General features: G+C 44.9%; 1 protein-coding gene across 46 annotated transcripts in view; it reads left to right on the top strand.

The window, feature by feature from the left end:
• BEND7 (BEN domain containing 7) overlaps positions 1–16,535 on the top strand; it is an 88,631-nt gene that overhangs the window by 27,365 nt on the left and 44,731 nt on the right. For 32 of the 46 annotated variants that reach the window (XR_012417478.1, XR_012417476.1, XR_012417472.1 and 29 more), the window contains 3 exons: positions 5,496–5,837; positions 8,696–8,818; positions 12,402–12,667. Coding sequence is in view for 35 of the 46 variants with exons in the window: in XM_045399579.3 (XP_045255514.1) it covers positions 5,496–5,837; positions 8,696–8,818; positions 12,402–12,667 (731 nt within the window). In the remaining 11 variants the exon portion in view is untranslated. The remainder of the gene's footprint in view (positions 1–5,495; positions 5,838–8,695; positions 8,819–12,401; positions 12,668–16,535) is intronic. The other 14 variants (XR_012417482.1, XR_012417481.1, XR_012417480.1 and 11 more) reach the window with 1 other exon arrangement.

The following is a 16,535-nucleotide window of genomic DNA, read 5'->3' as shown; positions in this document are numbered from 1 at the left end:
CACCCCTCAACTCTCCTCTCCGCTCTCCTCTCCGCTCACCTCTCAACTCTCCTCTCCGCTCACCTCTCAGCTCTCTTCTCCGCTCTTCTCTCCGCTCACCTCTCAACTCTCCTCTCCGCTCACCTCTCCGCTCACCTCTCAACTCTCCTCTCCGCTCACCTCTCAACTCTCCTCTCCGCTCACCCCTCAACTCTCCTCTCCGCTCACCTCTCAACTCTCCTCTCCGCTCTCCTCTCCGCTCACCTCTCAACTCTCCTCTCCGCTCACCTCTCAGCTCTCCTCTCCGCTCTCCTCTCCGCTCACCTCTCAACTCTCCTCTCCGCTCACCTCTCCGCTCACCTCTCAACTCTCCTCTCCGCTCACCTCTCAACTCTCCTCTCCGCTCACCTCTCAACTCTCCTCTCCGCTCACCTCTCCGCTCACCTCTCAACTCTCCTCTCCGCTCACCTCTCCGCTCACCTCTCAACTCTCCTCTCCGCTCACCTCTCCGCTCACCTCTCCGCTCTCCTCTCCGCTCTCCTCTCCGCTCACCTCTCCGCTCACCTCTCAACTCTCCTCTCCGCTCACCTCTCCGCTCACCTCTCAACTCTCCTCTCCGCTCACCTCTCAACTCTCCGCTCACCTCTCAACTCTCCTTTCCGCTCACCTCTCAACTCTCCTCTCCGCTCACCTCTCCGCTCACCTCTCCGCTCACCTCTCAACTCTCCTCTCCGCTCACCTCTCAACTCTCCTCTCCGCTCACCTCTCAACTCTCCTCTCCGCTCACCTCTCAACTCTCCTCTCCGCTCACCTCTCAACTCTCCTCTCCGCTCACCTCTCCGCTCACCTCTCAACTCTCCTCTCCGCTCACCTCTCCGCTCACCTCTCAACTCTCCTCTCCACTCACCTCTCCGCTCACCTCTCAACTCTCCTCTCCGCTCACCTCTCAGCTCTCCTCTCCGCTCACCTCTCCGCTCACCTCTCAACTCTCCTCTCCGCTCACCTCTCAACTCTCCTCTCCGCTCACCTCTCAACTCTCCTCTCCGCTCACCTCTCAACTCTCCTCTCCGCTCACCTCTCTGCTCACCTCTCCGCTCACCTCTCTGCTCACCTCTCAACTCTCCTCTCCGCTCACCTCTCCGCTCACCTCTCCGCTCACCTCTCCGCTCACCTCTCAACTCTCCTCTCCGCTCACCTCTCAACTCTCCTCTCCGCTCACCTCTCCGCTCACCTCTCAACTCTCCTCTCCGCTCACCTCTCAGCTCACCTCTCAACTCTCCTCTCCGCTCACCTCTCAACTCTCCTCTCCGCTCACCTCTCAACTCTCCTCTCCGCTCACCTCTCAACTCTCCTCTCCGCTCACCTCTCCGCTCACCTCTCAACTCTCCTCTCCGCTCACCTCTCAACTCTCCTCTCCGCTCACCTCTCAACTCTCCTCTCCGCTCACCTCTCCACTCACCTCTCAACTCTCCTCTCCGCTCACCTCTCCGCTCACCTCTCAACTCTCCTCTCCGCTCACCTCTCAACTCTCCTCTCCGCTCACCTCTCAGCTCACCTCTCCGCTCACCTCTTAACTCTCCTCTCCGCTCACCTCTCAACTCTCCTCTCCGCTCACCTCTCAACTCTCCTCTCCGCTCACCTCTCAGCTCACCTCTCAGCTCTCCTCTCCGCTCAGTTCTCCTCTCCGCTCACCTCTCAACTCTCCTCTCCGCTCACCTCTCAACTCTCCTCTCCGCTCACCTCTCAACTCTCCTCTCCGCTCACCTCTCAGCTCTCCTCTCCTCTCAGTTCTCCTCTCCGCTCACCTCTCAACTCTCCTCTCCGCTCAGTTCTCTCCGCTCAGTTCTCCTCTCCGCTCAGTTCTCTCCGCTCAGTTCTCCTCTCCGCTCAGTTCTCCTCTCCGCTCACCTCTCCGCTCTCCTCTCAGCACAGACTTCTGCAGTTACTGTAGTTTTCTGTGTTCCATCCTTTTAGTTGTTGTTAGGTTTTTGTTTGTTTGTTTTTTGAGATGGAGTCTCACCCTGTCGCCCAGGCTGGAGTGCAGTGGTGCAACCTTGGCTCACTGCAACCTCCACCTCCCAGGTTCAAGTGATTCTCCTGCCTCAGCCTCCCGAGTAGCTGGAACTACAGGCGCGCTCTGCCATGCCCGGCTAATTTTTCTATTTTTAGTAGAGGTGGGCTTTCACTGTGTTGGCCAGGCTTGTCTCAAACTCCGGATCTCAGGTGATGCGCCCATCTCAGCCTCCCAAAGTGCTGGGATTACAGGTATGAGCCACTGTGCCCGGCCCTGTGTTCCATCCTTTAAAATGTGCCACAGTGAGCTAAGCCATGAGCTTACTTCCTCTGAGGACGGACCTGCTTCTGGCCTCCTGCCCTCTTCCTTTCAGCACTGTTTCTTCCTCCTCAGTACCCCCACGTCCTGATTTTTTGTGTATTTGTTTCATTTTGTTTTGCCTGTGGGAGACATGTTTCTGCACACGGCAGGGGCGGCCCACTGTCAGAACCGCTCACACCTGCCTCCTTCCTCCCCCATCACCACCTGCAGCTTAGGGTGCTGGTTGTCAAAATGAAAATACAAAGTTACGGAAAACTCAGGTTGTATTTTCAGCCATGTACTTTTCATAGGCAAAAGTTCTGGAACTCTGAAACTGAGGTCATGACAAAGCAGATTTGCCGTCGGAAGGTTCCAGAATCTTTATGACACCTGCCTGTTCCTAATGGTAGCACTGTATCCTAGCATTCTATCTACAGAGCGGAGGCAGGACCTTTGACAGGAGACACATCCGTTCTCCTGTGATGTGTCAGTTAGCGTGGAGAAGCAAGCTGGCTTGGACTCGAGAGCCAGGATGGGTGTCTGCCCCATGTGTTCTGGCTATGACTGCTCTTTTCAGGGAACCTGGGGTCGGGGGAGGCGGCCACCAACCTGTGTCAGCGAAGGCTCTGCACAGCCCTCAATGCAGGTGCGCCTGGCCTGATGGGGAGGGCTGTGAGTGGAAACCACACGGAAAAGATACCTCCTTTTGCTTGAATTGTGGTGTTAACTAGCCGGGAATATATGTGTCTGGTTGCTGAAATTAATGCCGCATTTGCCTGTGGGCTTATCTTTCAGGATTCCTCTGGGACCTCTTCCAGACACACCCTGTTCCATAGCCTCTTGAGAGAGTAGTAAATTTTGCTGACTCTGCATTATTTAAATTTCACTTGGTCATTCATTCTCATAAAGTCCGGAATATGATTTATTGTTTATATATTGTAAATTTCACAGGGGTTTGAAGTAGAAATAGTTTTTTCTCAAATTAGAATATGTCTCCTCTCAAGCATATGCCAACAACACATAGCAATATTGTAAATTTGGAAATCTGTGTTATTTCTGTGTTTACCCATGTTCAGTTAGACAGAATTAATATATTCTGTAATGTTTTTAGTATCATTTTAAAAAACTAAAGATATTTACTTCAAAATGGTGAACAGTAAATTCAAAATAACCTTCCTTATTTAGTAACATAACACATGTATTAATAAGCTAAATATCTAACTTGAAAGCACAAAATGGCTAGGTTATTGTGCAGTTACCAGTTCTACAGCGAAACTTCGCTTATATGATCCTAAGTGCATTAAAACATCATTATATTGAATGTGCTGTATTTATTTGTAGGAGCTGTATTTTTCTTAACAGATGCTGTCTGTTAGCCTTTTCTTTTTCTTACAGTTTAAATTTCAAGCATTTATTAGAGTAACTGCATGAATGTTTACACGCACATACCCTGGCCTAAGATTTTTTTTTTTTTTTTTTTTTTTTGAGACGGGGTCTGCCTCTGTCACCCAGGCTGAAGTGCAGTGGCATGATCTCGGCTCACTGCAACCTCTGCCTCCAGGGCTCAAGCAATCCTTCTGTCTCAGCCTCCAAGTAGCTGGGACCGCAGGCACACACCACCACGCTGGGCTAACTTTTGTCCTTTTTGTAGAGACGGGGTTTCTCCATATTGGCCAGGCTGGTCACAAACTCCTGAGCTCAAGTGATCTGCCCATCTCAGCCTCCCAAAGTGCTGGAATCACACATGTGAGCCACCATGCCCAGCAGTGGCCTAATATTTTATTTTATCTTCTGGGTTTGAGGGAAAAAAATCCTTTTCTCTTCATCTTCATGAAGATATTGGCTGACGCACAGTTTAAGAAGATAATGTGTTTGAAATAGCTCCTAATAGATATCATTATCCTTTGATATTATTATTGATAGAAAAGATTTTCTTTCTTTTTTTTTTTTTTTTTTTGGAGATGGAGTTTTGCTCTTGTTGCCCAGGCTGGAGTGCAGTGGCGCGATCTCACCTCACCACAACCTCCTCCCCGCAGGGTGAGCTGGGTTCTCCTGGCTCAGCCTCCTGAGTAGCTGAGATTACAGGCATGCACCACCATGCCCGGCTAATTTTCCATTTTTAGTAGAGACAGGGTTTCTCCATGTTGGTTAGGCTGGTCTCGAACTCCCTACCTCTGGTGATCTACCCGCCTCGGCCTCCCAAAGTGCTGGGATTACAGGCATGAGCCACCGCGCCCGGCCGAAAATATTTTCTATCTGTACAATATTATAGACATCTTTAAGTAATATTTATTAAGTACTCCCAGTGCAATATAGAAGTTCTTTAATTTAAAAAAAAATTCCTGAGTTGGGAGAAAAATCTTTAAAAAAAGAAGTCAGTGTAGGTGAGGTGGGATTTCACAGTTGCCTGTGACCTCTCACACGTAGTTACGCTGCAGGGGAGGTGGCAGTGCGTTTGGCATTGGGGGGAGGGCGGGGTGGGGAGGCTGCACTTCCGCCCTTCCAGTGCTGGTACTGCCAGTGACCTCGAGTGGCAGGGACCCCTCGGTCATCACCAGGTTGATGTGATGGGAATCGGTGCCAGAAAGACAAAGCCCCCTTGCTCGCCATGCTGCCACACTCAGCGCCTCTCTCTCTCCTCGGCCATCCTCTCTGAAGGTGATGTCTCCAGCGGCAGCAGCGTGTCATCCTGGAGGACATTGTGTCAGTAGTGAAGCCCTGCATCCCTGCCAGTCCAGGCTTGCTTCCTTGTCCTCGCCCCGCCTGCTGAAGCTGACAAGACAGCAGAGCGCGTTAGTGACCTGCCCGTTCCTCACGGGTGGCTGTGGCACATCAGAGTAGAGGGGTTCCGCTGTCCAGTTCTATCCTTGACCTTCTGTCTCAGCCTGTTTCCTCATCACCTTCTCACTCAGAAAATGCTTCCAAAGAGGGAATGTGATGTTTGTTCCTGATGACACACTCTCAAGAAACCTCTTTTATCATAGGAGACTTGCAGAGATTAAAATGAGAGGCACCAGGAATATGGTGGGTTTTTTCAGACCGTAGTCAGTTTTCCTGCCTTTGCATTTTACAGATTAAGTGTATCGAATCAGTCATCTTATTTCCAAAGAAGGGTTGTTTTTTCTTTCTCTTGTTTTTGGTTAGTGAACTGTTTTTCTTTTTCACTAATTTAGAGTGCTAACTTTGGCCCTGTTTCCATTAGGAGATGAAAGCATGGAAATAAAAAAGCAAATTACAGGGATGAGAAGATTGCTGAACGACAGCACTGGGCGGATCTATCAGCGAGTTGGCAAAGAAGGAGAGAAACTAAAAGAAGAGCCCCAGGACCTGGATTTAGTCTGGCCTCCGCGTTTGAACTCCTCTGCTGAGGCCCCACAGAGCCTCCACCTGTCTTCACGTGGTGTGTGGAATGAGCTACCGCCCCAGAGTGGACAGTTCTCAGGGCAGTATGGCACCCGTTCTAGAACCTTCCAAAGCCAGCCCCACCCTGCTGCAAGCTCCAATGGTATGGTTGTCAACAAACATTCAGAAGGCTCTCATGGGGGTTTGTACCATTGTGTTTTATTTCTAAATATTCAGTGTGTTGAGTTCAATTTATTAAACCCTCCCATAATTACCTGCCTTTGCTGAGTTACTTTAAAAGACAGGGAGACACAAAGGAAAGAGTTGAAGACTATTAAAAAACAGAATTGAGAATTAGGAAAGACAGGGGGTTCTATATTATAAGTGAAGATTTCCTGGTAGAGATTTTAGCCCTTTAAGAAGTAAAAGCGATCATTTTGTGCCCATATACAGATATTACTGTCACAAAAAAAACAAACATTAGGGCAGAAAGAGCTCCCCATTGTCTTTAAAAGAAGCTTCCTGGTCCTATGGTGTGTTACTAACATATCCTCTTGGTTACTCCTTCACCTTTCTCATTATCAGAAGAGTCCCAGATAAAGGCAAGGGCGGGGGAGGGTCAGTGATAATCCAGCATCCCACACCAGTACTGAACCCCGTGATCCATATTTTATAACGTGCTTCATTAGCAATGGAAAGTATTCCTTTAAAGTAAAATTTTCTCAATTTAAGTTTCCTAATTGTTAAGAAAAGAATCAAATGACAATTTTTTTTTTCAAAGCTTAAGAAAAAAACCTGATGCTTTTTGTGGTCATATTAGTTTTCTATCCAGCCACATTGGATGCTATAATATTTGTTCTAAAACTATGTAGAGATGTGCAGATCTCTGTTTTCACAAAGAGAACAAGAAAAAGGTAAGAAAGCATTTTCAGTTTCCTAAAGAAGTTAAGGATTTTTTTCCATTCGTTTTCATTTCACAATATCGTTCAAGAAAAAGAGAACTGTTTTGACTTTTTTTAAAACCGCAATTTGCGGTTCAGAGGCGTGAAAAGCCATCCTGAGACATTGATGAGACAGCGAAGGACCCCAGAGATGTATGGGTGTCTTCTCTTTCTCTCAATATTACATAAGCCAGTATCAAAGTTCCCACGCTGGCATGCATCCAGGTTAGAGGGACACAGCTCTTTAAAGTCTCCTCCATAAAAATAAAAAGTCAGTTCTCTTTAAAATTAGAAAATGATTTATAACCAGCTGAAAAGGGTTGGTTTTGTCCTCTAAAAATGATGAAGATGGTACTTAGAATAGTGACTAGAAATATTCTTTAAGACCTTCCTAACTCTACTACCATGGAAGAGACAATAAGAGAAATAAAATACCCTTAGGTATGTGTGAAGTTAATAAACCCCACATCAGTAAGTTTTGGGTAAACAGTGTTCAGTTTCCCAGTATACAGCAGCAACAGTGGATTTACCTTGAAAAGTATCAAGTTAGTAAAAGTTGCAAACATAAATTCCCCCATATCAGTTTGAAAATAGATACTGATTTTATGTTTTCTGTAGAAATATGGCTAGGCGTGGTGGCTTACGCCTATAGTCCTAACATTTTGGGAGGCTGAGATGAGTGGATTGCTTGAGGCCAGGAGTTCAAGACCAGCCTGGCCAACGTGGCGAAACCCTATCACTACTAAAAAATACAAAGCCGGGCGTGGCAGCGCATGCCTGTAGTCCCAGCTACTTGGGAGGCTGAGGCGTGAGAATCGCTTGAGCCTGGGAGGGGGAGGTTGCAGTGAGCCAGGATCATGCCACTGCACTCCAGCCTGTGCAACAGACTGAGACCCTGTCTCAAAAAAAAAAAAAGAAAGAAATACATTACATATAACTGTGACTACTTTGGTATTTAATTGGGATTATTTACAATTTTAAAGTTGTAACATTACAATCTTGCTACAATTTTGAATGTAAATAATTGTACCACTACAGTCACTAAGTTATCTTGAAGTATTTCATGGTTTTGCTCTGGCGAATTTTTCTATAGTATTCCCAAATAATGCCTATTACAGGATTTAAGGTATATAAAGTATAATAAAACATATAATTGGAACAAAACCATGGAACTTACCTTGCTGGCCTGTGAGAAAATGTAAGCGCTGGAAGTCTCTAAACTGCTCCATTTTATGGTGGTCAGGTGAACAGGTGCTGGAGGGAACCCACTGTAAGAGCAGTGTCCAAATGTCCCATTTTATTCTAAGGACAATGGAAGATACTTGCTTACCTATGAGAGAAACAGAATAAGATAGGTTTACTAAGGAAAAGGCATTAAATGTAAACAGTGCGAAAGAGGCTATGGCAAGGGAAAGATAAGACATGGGAATGGAGAAAAGAGGTAGAAAGATTTTCTTGATTAAGTTGAAGAAAAACCAGCCAGCCCACCAGTACCCTCAAACCCATCCAGTTCGAATATATCCTCCCATCCCTGCTCCTCTGTGCTTCCCCACCCCAAACGCCACACCCAGAGAGTATTCTAAAACTTTTCATGGGTGCACAGTTCTTTGTTTTTGAAATAATGTGCTTAATATCAAAACTATTTTCAATAGAACTCCTTTAATTTTTAATATGAACTCTTAAACACAGCTACCAAATTTTTTTTGCAAGGCTGTTCTCGGGGCTTGCTTTTTGTGTGAACTAGCGTGAGTGTGTTTCGAGTGAGTTTTTGAGGTATTGTTATTTGAGATGAACGGCTCTGACAACAGGGAGGCCTGCTGTGCCCACTCATTGTGTGCGTGTGTGCATGCAGGCTCCCACACCGCGCCACAGCACGCACCTTACAGTATGGGAGCCTGGATAATTAGATAAAGTCAGACCCCCAGATTTAGCTTGTGATAATTAGTGGGTACGTTTTCCTTAGGCACAGCTTCATCATAATTGCACATGCTTCAAAATCCTGCCAAGAGACTTTCTTTTTTCTCCCCACCCCTTTATGATTTTTTTTTTTTTTTTTTTTTTTTTTTTTTTTTTTTTTTTTGGTTTGTTTGGAGTAGTCATTCTTTTCTTTCATGCTCAGGAGAACTTCCAGTGGTGAATTCATCAGCTGGATCAAACTGCTGTACTTGTAACTGCCAGTCAACGTTGCAGGCCATTCTGCAAGAACTCAAGACCATGAGGAAATTAATGCAAATTCAAGCAGGTACAAGGATCAGGCCTCGGAATGAGTCCTTTGATTTTTAATGCATATCTGACATCTTCCATTGGAATGTTCATTGTGCTTTTATTAAAGCCTTCTTCTCACCTTGCTGTCTTGCTGTGCCTTTTCAAGTATCTGTTTTTTCAGCTTTCTCTACAATCCGTTTTTCCTTTAGCAAATCAAACATATTTTGTCTTGCAACTGATACAGCTCATATAATTATGTGTATGTACTCAATAGACTTCATTCCATGATCTCCTAGTATTTCACAAATGTCAGTTAATTAAATTTGGGAACAATTGTGTATGGAGGAGCCCTGGAGGAAGCATGGGCTTCAGTGTTCAAGGACTAAGCAGATAAGAAATGTGGAGCCCCAGGCTGTGCTTTGTGGCTTTTCTCTCCTGTTCAGGATGTGGAAGCTCAGAGATCCTCCTGTTCTGTCGTCTTTGTTTATGTTACTCCTTTTTGTTTTCACTGCCGTCAGGCAAGTTGAGGGATGGAAGAGCGGTGGATTTATAATTTGGGATTGGACGCCAATTTCTGCTCTTGATGCTGTGTGGCGTGTCTGAGCTTCCTGTTTCTTGTCTGTAAATGGAGAATTCATGTCGAACTCACAGGGCTGTTGTCAAAATAGAATGATGTAGTGGTTGTAAATGAACTTAATAAGGCATGGTACAAGCCTAAGCTGTTTCATTAGCGTGGCCTTTAAGTCCATGGAGCGTTCTATGGAAGTCTGGAAGTCTAGGTCTTCATTATAGCAGCTGTATTTTCTGATCTTCACAACTGAAGGAAAACAGAATTGTTTTTGTCACAGGTACAAGAAATAAATCATTGTATTAAGTTTTCCCTCTTGTCAAGGGACATCACCACTTGCTCTTAGCCATGTCGTGACTAGCTTTCCTGCCCTTTCCTCAGAATGGTAGTCCGGAAGGTCGTCACTCAGAGGCTGTTCAGGATGCCATTTAGTGAATTCTAACATAATTTTAATATTCAGTGATGTGGTTTTGATATAAAAAGCTTAATACTTAGATTTATCAGTCACCCAAGATCACATTGAAGTAATGTGAGCTACTTTCTGAAAAACAGCATCTTTTTAAGCACTGAATTTGGTTTTACCCTAAGGAAGCATTTTGCTCAGGTCAGTAAGCGTTGGACTCACCTTGTTCCACTACGATAATCTGTGTTCTTATTAACCTGGCAGAGGTTAACATCTCCTAAATAAGGAGCTCAGAAAGAAAGGTTACTTCATGATGTTCGGTTTCTTTTCTCCAAGGAGGAATTTGTTCGCACTTAAGAAAATATGCATATGAAATTGTAATGATTTGTTTTGTCACTTAAGCTCCTTACTACTGAAATGGCAAACTACAAATTGCAACCATTTAAATCCTTGATGGAAGCCTTTTTAGAATCTATTAAGTAAATGCCACTTTGTCGCTGTGTTTTCTTTCCTGAACCTTTGCAGATTAGGGAGGTAAACGATTCCAAAGCTGTAGGATGGCACAAAGGATAAACTGAATAAATTACTCTCCTTTAATTTTCTTAAACTTAAAAATCTGTGTCGTGGGTAGATTTACTTAAGGTTTAATGCCTGAAGACTTAGATTTAAATTACATTTAGAAAGTTTCACCTTTCTTTTAAGAAGACAAGGAATAAGACCTAGAGGTAAGATCTGTATGCCAGAGACTCGGGCTGTGTCTAGATTTGCCAAAGAAGAAAAACTCAGATAGTCCCCATGTTCCTTAAACCAAAACATTTTCATTTTTAATTTAGAATCATGAGGCTCAGCGAGGCCTGGGGCCTAGGCCATCGTGATCATTCTTCGGGGTCCCTTTTATTCTGAGGGTACAGACCCACCCTTGAGGGGGAATGCAAATAGAGCAAAGAGAAGTTGCCAACTCTGGCTGCACAGCAGAATCACTGGAAGACCTTTCAGACAATGCTGGTTCCCAGGCGGCATGTCTGGAAGTGTCAGTTCATTTAGTTTGGGGTGGGGCTGAGGCATTTCAGTTTTTTTGTTTATTTTTGTTTTTGTTTTAAGACGGAGTCTCGCTCTGTCACCAGGCTGGAGTGCAGTGGCGCGATCTCGGCTCACTGCAACCTCCACCTCCCAGGTTCAAGTGATTCTCCTGCCTCAGCCTCTCGAGTAGCTGAGGCTACAGGTACCCACCACCACGCCCAGCTAATTTTTGTGTTTTAGTAGAGACGGGGTTTCACCATGTTGGCCAGGATGGTGTCGATCTCTCGACCTCGTGATCCGCCCGCCTTGGCCTCCCAAAGTGCTGGGATTACAGGAGTAAGCCACCATGCCTGGCCCAGCATCTCAGTTTTTTTAAACTCGAGTGATTCTAATGTACAGCCAAGGTCGAGAGGCCAGTGAGCTAGACTAATTACCGGTTTAAAAGCTTCTGTGCTCTTATGTAGTGCAATTAGTTTGCTTCTAATATTTATGAATTGCTTTTGAGTTTGGAGACAAAAATATCAGGATCAAAGTGTAAATATTCTTCATTTTCGGACTGATAAGAGATAAGAGGAGGTGATCCATGTTTATGTGCCTTTAAAGACCTTTAGTTTACACTTGTCTTATAGGTTCATTCCTGTTGAAAAGCAGAGACATCCTATGGTCATATTTAGGAAGCTATATTAATACTTGAGGATTTAAACAATGATTCCATATTTTCCAATGACACTTTCCAAGAGAGTATGTTTAAATGGCTAGCAGACATTACTTCTCAGAGTGCACCTGTGAGAACTATAATTTACCATCCTGGATTTCTTTAAGTATAGAATCAGGTTGGATACTTGGTTCCTGCACTGTGCTTTTCATCTTTGGAACTGTGTCTGGATTTCACTGACTTGCTTGACTTGTACAGAATGATATTATCACTCCTTCAATTATGTGAAACCGAGGTCTAAAGAAGTGGCCTGGTCTGAGGCCATGTAGCAGGGTGCTCTGGAGGTGGCTGATGTGTGGAGAATATTTGTTTGGTGAGGAAGGATTCACTGGTCCTAATTAAGTAACTAACAGGCTTTTCCCACATGTTTACTGGTCCCTATTGTAGAATCATCCCAGACTGCCACTTTTGATCAGTCTCTCCCAAATGATCATCGCTGTCTCATCTTTGTCAGTTCTGGCACCTGTAGATTATTAGAAATTGATCAGTCTAACCCCAAACGACAGTTGGAATAGTCCTGAAACAGGCTGACCAGGAAGCACAGCCATCGCCACCTAAATTCAAGTTCCGAAGTTCTCATTTGTTTAAAACCGTCCTATGATTTATAAAGCCATGCTCTCTGTTTTCTCACAGCTCACGATGCTTTCCCAGCATCGAACCCAACAGCAGTATGCTAATCACGATTCACCTGCAGTAACGCTTTCTCCTGAGTATTGTTCTGCCTTTAGGACCTGAAAGTGCTTCAGAGCCTGTGTTTGGTAACCATTAGGTCCAGTGGGAGATTTATTTAGTGTGCTTCATCCTGGAGTTTTCCTCGTTTCGGTTTCAGTTGTAGATCACATGGATAGACCGGAAATAAGTTTTCCTCAGTCAGACACACGTGCCTGTACCATATTTTTGTTTATTATTCGCAGTTGGAACTCAAAACAGACAACAACCCCCAATTTCCCTTATATGCTCCCAGCGAACTGCTGTCTCACGAAAGAGAAATAAAAAGAAAAAAGTGCCCCCAAAGACTGTGGAACCTCTTACTGTGAAACAGAAGCCCAGTGGGTCAGAGATGGAGAAGAAGGCAGCGGTGGCCTCTGAGGTATCTGCTCTCCAGGCAGCCGAGCACACCTCCCCGGAGGAGAGCCGCGTTCTAGGATTCGGCATTGTTCTGGAATCACCTTCCTCAGATGTAAGTTGCTATTTTCTGGCTGCTGACTCTAATGCTATGTAACTTTCAGGAATTTTATAGTATTTATAGATCTCCCTTTTGACAACTAGAGAAACTTGCAGAATATATGTGGGAAAGAAGAAAAGAAGAATGGTAATAATTTTCTTGTCTGGAGTTTTCTTTTCTGAAAATTTTATGTCTTATTTATTTAGACAGGTTTCCAGTCTTTGTCTCCAAAAGGAGGAGGGTGATGGCGTAAATAATCTGCTCACTAATTTCTTTTGCATTTTTAATTTTGCAGTGGCAGTTTTCAATTTCCTTAGTGTACGAGACCTAAAAGAATATAATTAAATCCTTTGTAGATGGGCGTAAATGAACAGAACCATACAGATAAGGTCACACCTTTCTGGAAACACAAACTAATAATAAAAAAGGAGCAGTCGTGCTAATTCTATTTTATAGATGCAAGCCACACTGCTAATTAGGTGGCAGTGCCATGCCATTTACTCCGTGTAATGATAGGTTAACGCTCTGCAAAGGTTTTTCTATTTTAATATCATAGCCAGAATGTTGCTGCAGTCCAGAATGTTGGATGACATCTGAGATAACCATCTGACTTGCTGTTTTACATTCATAGGACCATAAACGAATTTGTTTAATTCTGCACCATATTTGCAATTGCGTTTCTGTTTACAATGCCTTTCTCTGAGTATGTTTGTGTTGTGAACCTTAACTTCTTGGGAGAGTTCTTAAACAAGAATGGGGGATCTGTTACTATCAGATTGCACAGGATGAGAATCCTGCTGCGAACTCCCGCAGGCCTGTATAGGACTGGAGGTTGGCCGTTCCTTTTAAACTTTAAGTGGGAAACAAATTGCTTTTTTAAAAAGTGTTTGAACATTTTTGAAAGAAGTTGTGGGAAGACAGTTTGCTAGGGTATATCCACATTGGGTTTTTAACAAAGGGAAGGGACAATAGTAATCATCTTGTGATTTTTTTAAATTGGAAAGTTATTGGAACTTTTACCCAATTCTCAATGTTAAAGGTTTTTTTTTTTTTTTTTTTGAAATCTATAAACACTTGCTACAATTGTTAAGAAGTTCCTCTAGACTAAAAATTTAATTTTAAAACATAATTTATGATGATGATGTTCTATTCTGGACCAGTCAGCTCATGCAGTGATATCATATTGCTATTGCAACTAGGGCCCTGAGTCAAACCCCATATTCGGAAACAGAGGTAAATTATTCCTCAACACAAAGTACATTCAGTCCTTAAATTTTCTAAGCTATTTTTTGAGATAGAGTCTCACTCTGTCGCCCAGGCTGGAGTGTAGTGGCATGATCTCCGCTCACTGCAACCTCTGCCTCTCGGGTTCAAGCAGTTCTCATACCTCAGCCTCCTGAGTAGCTGGGATTGCAGGCACTTGCCATGACGCCCGGCTAATGAGAACTCAGTTAGCTGTTGATTGTCTTGGAAGAGTAACATGCTTCTAAAGAAAAGTGAGGGCCGGTCGCGGTGGCTCATGCCTGTAATCCCAGCACTTTGAGAGGCTGAGGCAGGCGGATCCCAAGGTCAGGAGATTGAGACCATCCTGGTTAACACGGTGAAACCCTGTCTCTACTAAAAATACAAAAATTAGCCAGGTGTGGCAACGTGCACCTGTAGTCCCAGCTACTCGGGAGGCTGAGGCAGGAGAATGGCGTGAACCCGGGAGGCGGAGCTTGCAGTGAGCTGAGATCGTGCCACTGCACTCCAGCCTAGGTGACAGAATGAGACTCCGTCTCAAAAAAAAAAAAAAAAGTAAAAGAAAAGTGAGGCCAGGCACTGTGGCTTACGCTTGTAATCCCAGCACTTTGAGAGGCCAAGGTGGGCAGATCACCTGAGGTCAAGAGCTTGAGACCAGCCTGGCCAACATGGCGAAACCTGTCTCTACTAAAAATACAAAAATTAGCCAGACGTGGTGGCACATGCCTGTAGTCCCAGCTACTCAGGAGGGTGAGGCATGAGAATCGCTTGAACCCAGGAGGCAGAGGTTGCAGTGAACTAAGATTACACCACTGCACTCCAGCCTAGGTGACACAGGGAGATTCTGTCTCAAAAAAAACAAAAACAAAAGAACAAAATCAGGATTGGGCAGGTGGCCCAGTGTTGCTGGAGCAGCTGTCTGGCTGGCATTGGTAAAAGTAGGGTGGGGGGAGAGAGGAAAAGTCCAGGTGAGGCCTTCAGCCTTTATCTGTGGGCAGGAGGGAGCCATTGCAAGTCTCCAGTAAAGGAAGAATTGTGCCTGTATCTTAGAACTATAGCTAGAACAGCATGCGGCTGACAGAGAGACAGAGAGAGAGAGAGCGGGAGGAAGATGCATGCAGCCCGCCAGGCAGGAGATCAGGAGGGCTGGACAGGAACAGTGAGCCTGGAGAGGAGGAGCAGGGAGAGCCGTTCAGGAGGGACGCGGGGACTGAGTGGGAAGTGAGCCCTGGATTCCCATCTGGGAAACTTGCTGGGTTACAGCTGCAGCTGGGACTTCAACTGAGATACGGAGAGCAAGAGCAGCGCAGGCTTTCAGCTCTGGATGGGAAGGAAAAGTGAATTTCATATCCTCAACACGTTCACTAGACACCTCGAGCACAGGAGAAAGATTAGCACTAGAAACGCCGAAAAGTGACACTGGAAACCCATGCTTTATCGCTTTTGTAAAGATAAAGAACGTGCAGTGTATAGAGTTCCCTTTTTGCATTGTGACTCGTAGTGTCACCCAAATGCCAATGTGTATACCCATGGCACAAACACAAATATAAGGGCCCACAAGGGGCTGTCAATCATGGCAGGTCAGCCACTGTCTTCAAACTGATAACAATAGTCCCTACTCAGATGCAGAAAAACACTAAGTTCTAATCAGAACCAACCGAAATGTCAAAACGGCAGAGTGTTGTGAGCATCAAATGAGATATAGTATAGGGGAAAATCCTGTAGCAATGCCTGGCACATAAAAGGTACTCAATAAATGTTATTTGTTTAATCTGCGAAGGAGGAAGCATCTGCATTTGCATTAAGCACAGTATACAAAATAAACTTAGGAAATATTATGTCTAGGACTTAGCTTTAAGGAGAGCCCCCTCCTCAATTTCACTGCAGTTTACTTGTTTTTTCCTGTTCCTCCTCTCTGTACCCACCCACTCCCCTTCAGGCCTCTACTGTGATCTGAACGATCCTCCTGGATAGAACTTCCTATATTGTTTGGTAATTATTGACATGTCAATACATCCTTCCACCCCAGCTTCTCAAGAGCAGAAACTATGATTGAGAATAATAGTAATAGTAATAGTATTCATCATGCGCCATCTTTGAGGTGTTCTTCTTATCCGCTTTCTATGGGCAGCTTGCACAAGTTCACACAGCCAAGAAAAGTGGAGTGTGTCCCCCAACCCAGGTCTGTCATCTGCCCTTGTCCGCTGTGCAGAGGACTTGTGGGTGCCCATTCTAGCCCGATGCCCGTGCGTGACGAAGACTAAGTCACTGTTGAGGGGATGATTATCATATGAAAGAACTGCAAGCTTCAGCTGTGGCTGTTGATTCTGTTTACTTGGAAGTTTCTTGGGGAGAACTTCACGGGTCAGGGAGCAGGCTCTGAGGTCAGACTGCCTGGGTTCGACTCTCAGCTGTGTGACCCTGAGCAAGCGAACCTGACCCCTCCCCACTCCATTTCTCTCTGTAGAATGGGGATAGCAAGTGCTTCCCTCCTGAAATTGGCCCATGGGAGGAATTAGATGAAGTCATCCCCGTGGAGCACTTAGAACAAGGCCTGGCTCGTTTTAAGCACTCAATAAATATTAGTTCTTTTTTTAACCTTAGCATTCTTACCTCAGTATCTTTATGGGAATAAATATTT

The sequence above is a fragment of the Macaca fascicularis genome, chromosome 9 (assembly GCF_037993035.2).
Source record: "Macaca fascicularis isolate 582-1 chromosome 9, T2T-MFA8v1.1".
NCBI classification, from domain to species: domain Eukaryota; kingdom Metazoa; phylum Chordata; class Mammalia; order Primates; family Cercopithecidae; genus Macaca; species Macaca fascicularis.
This window is presented reverse-complemented; position numbering and strand designations above follow the sequence as displayed.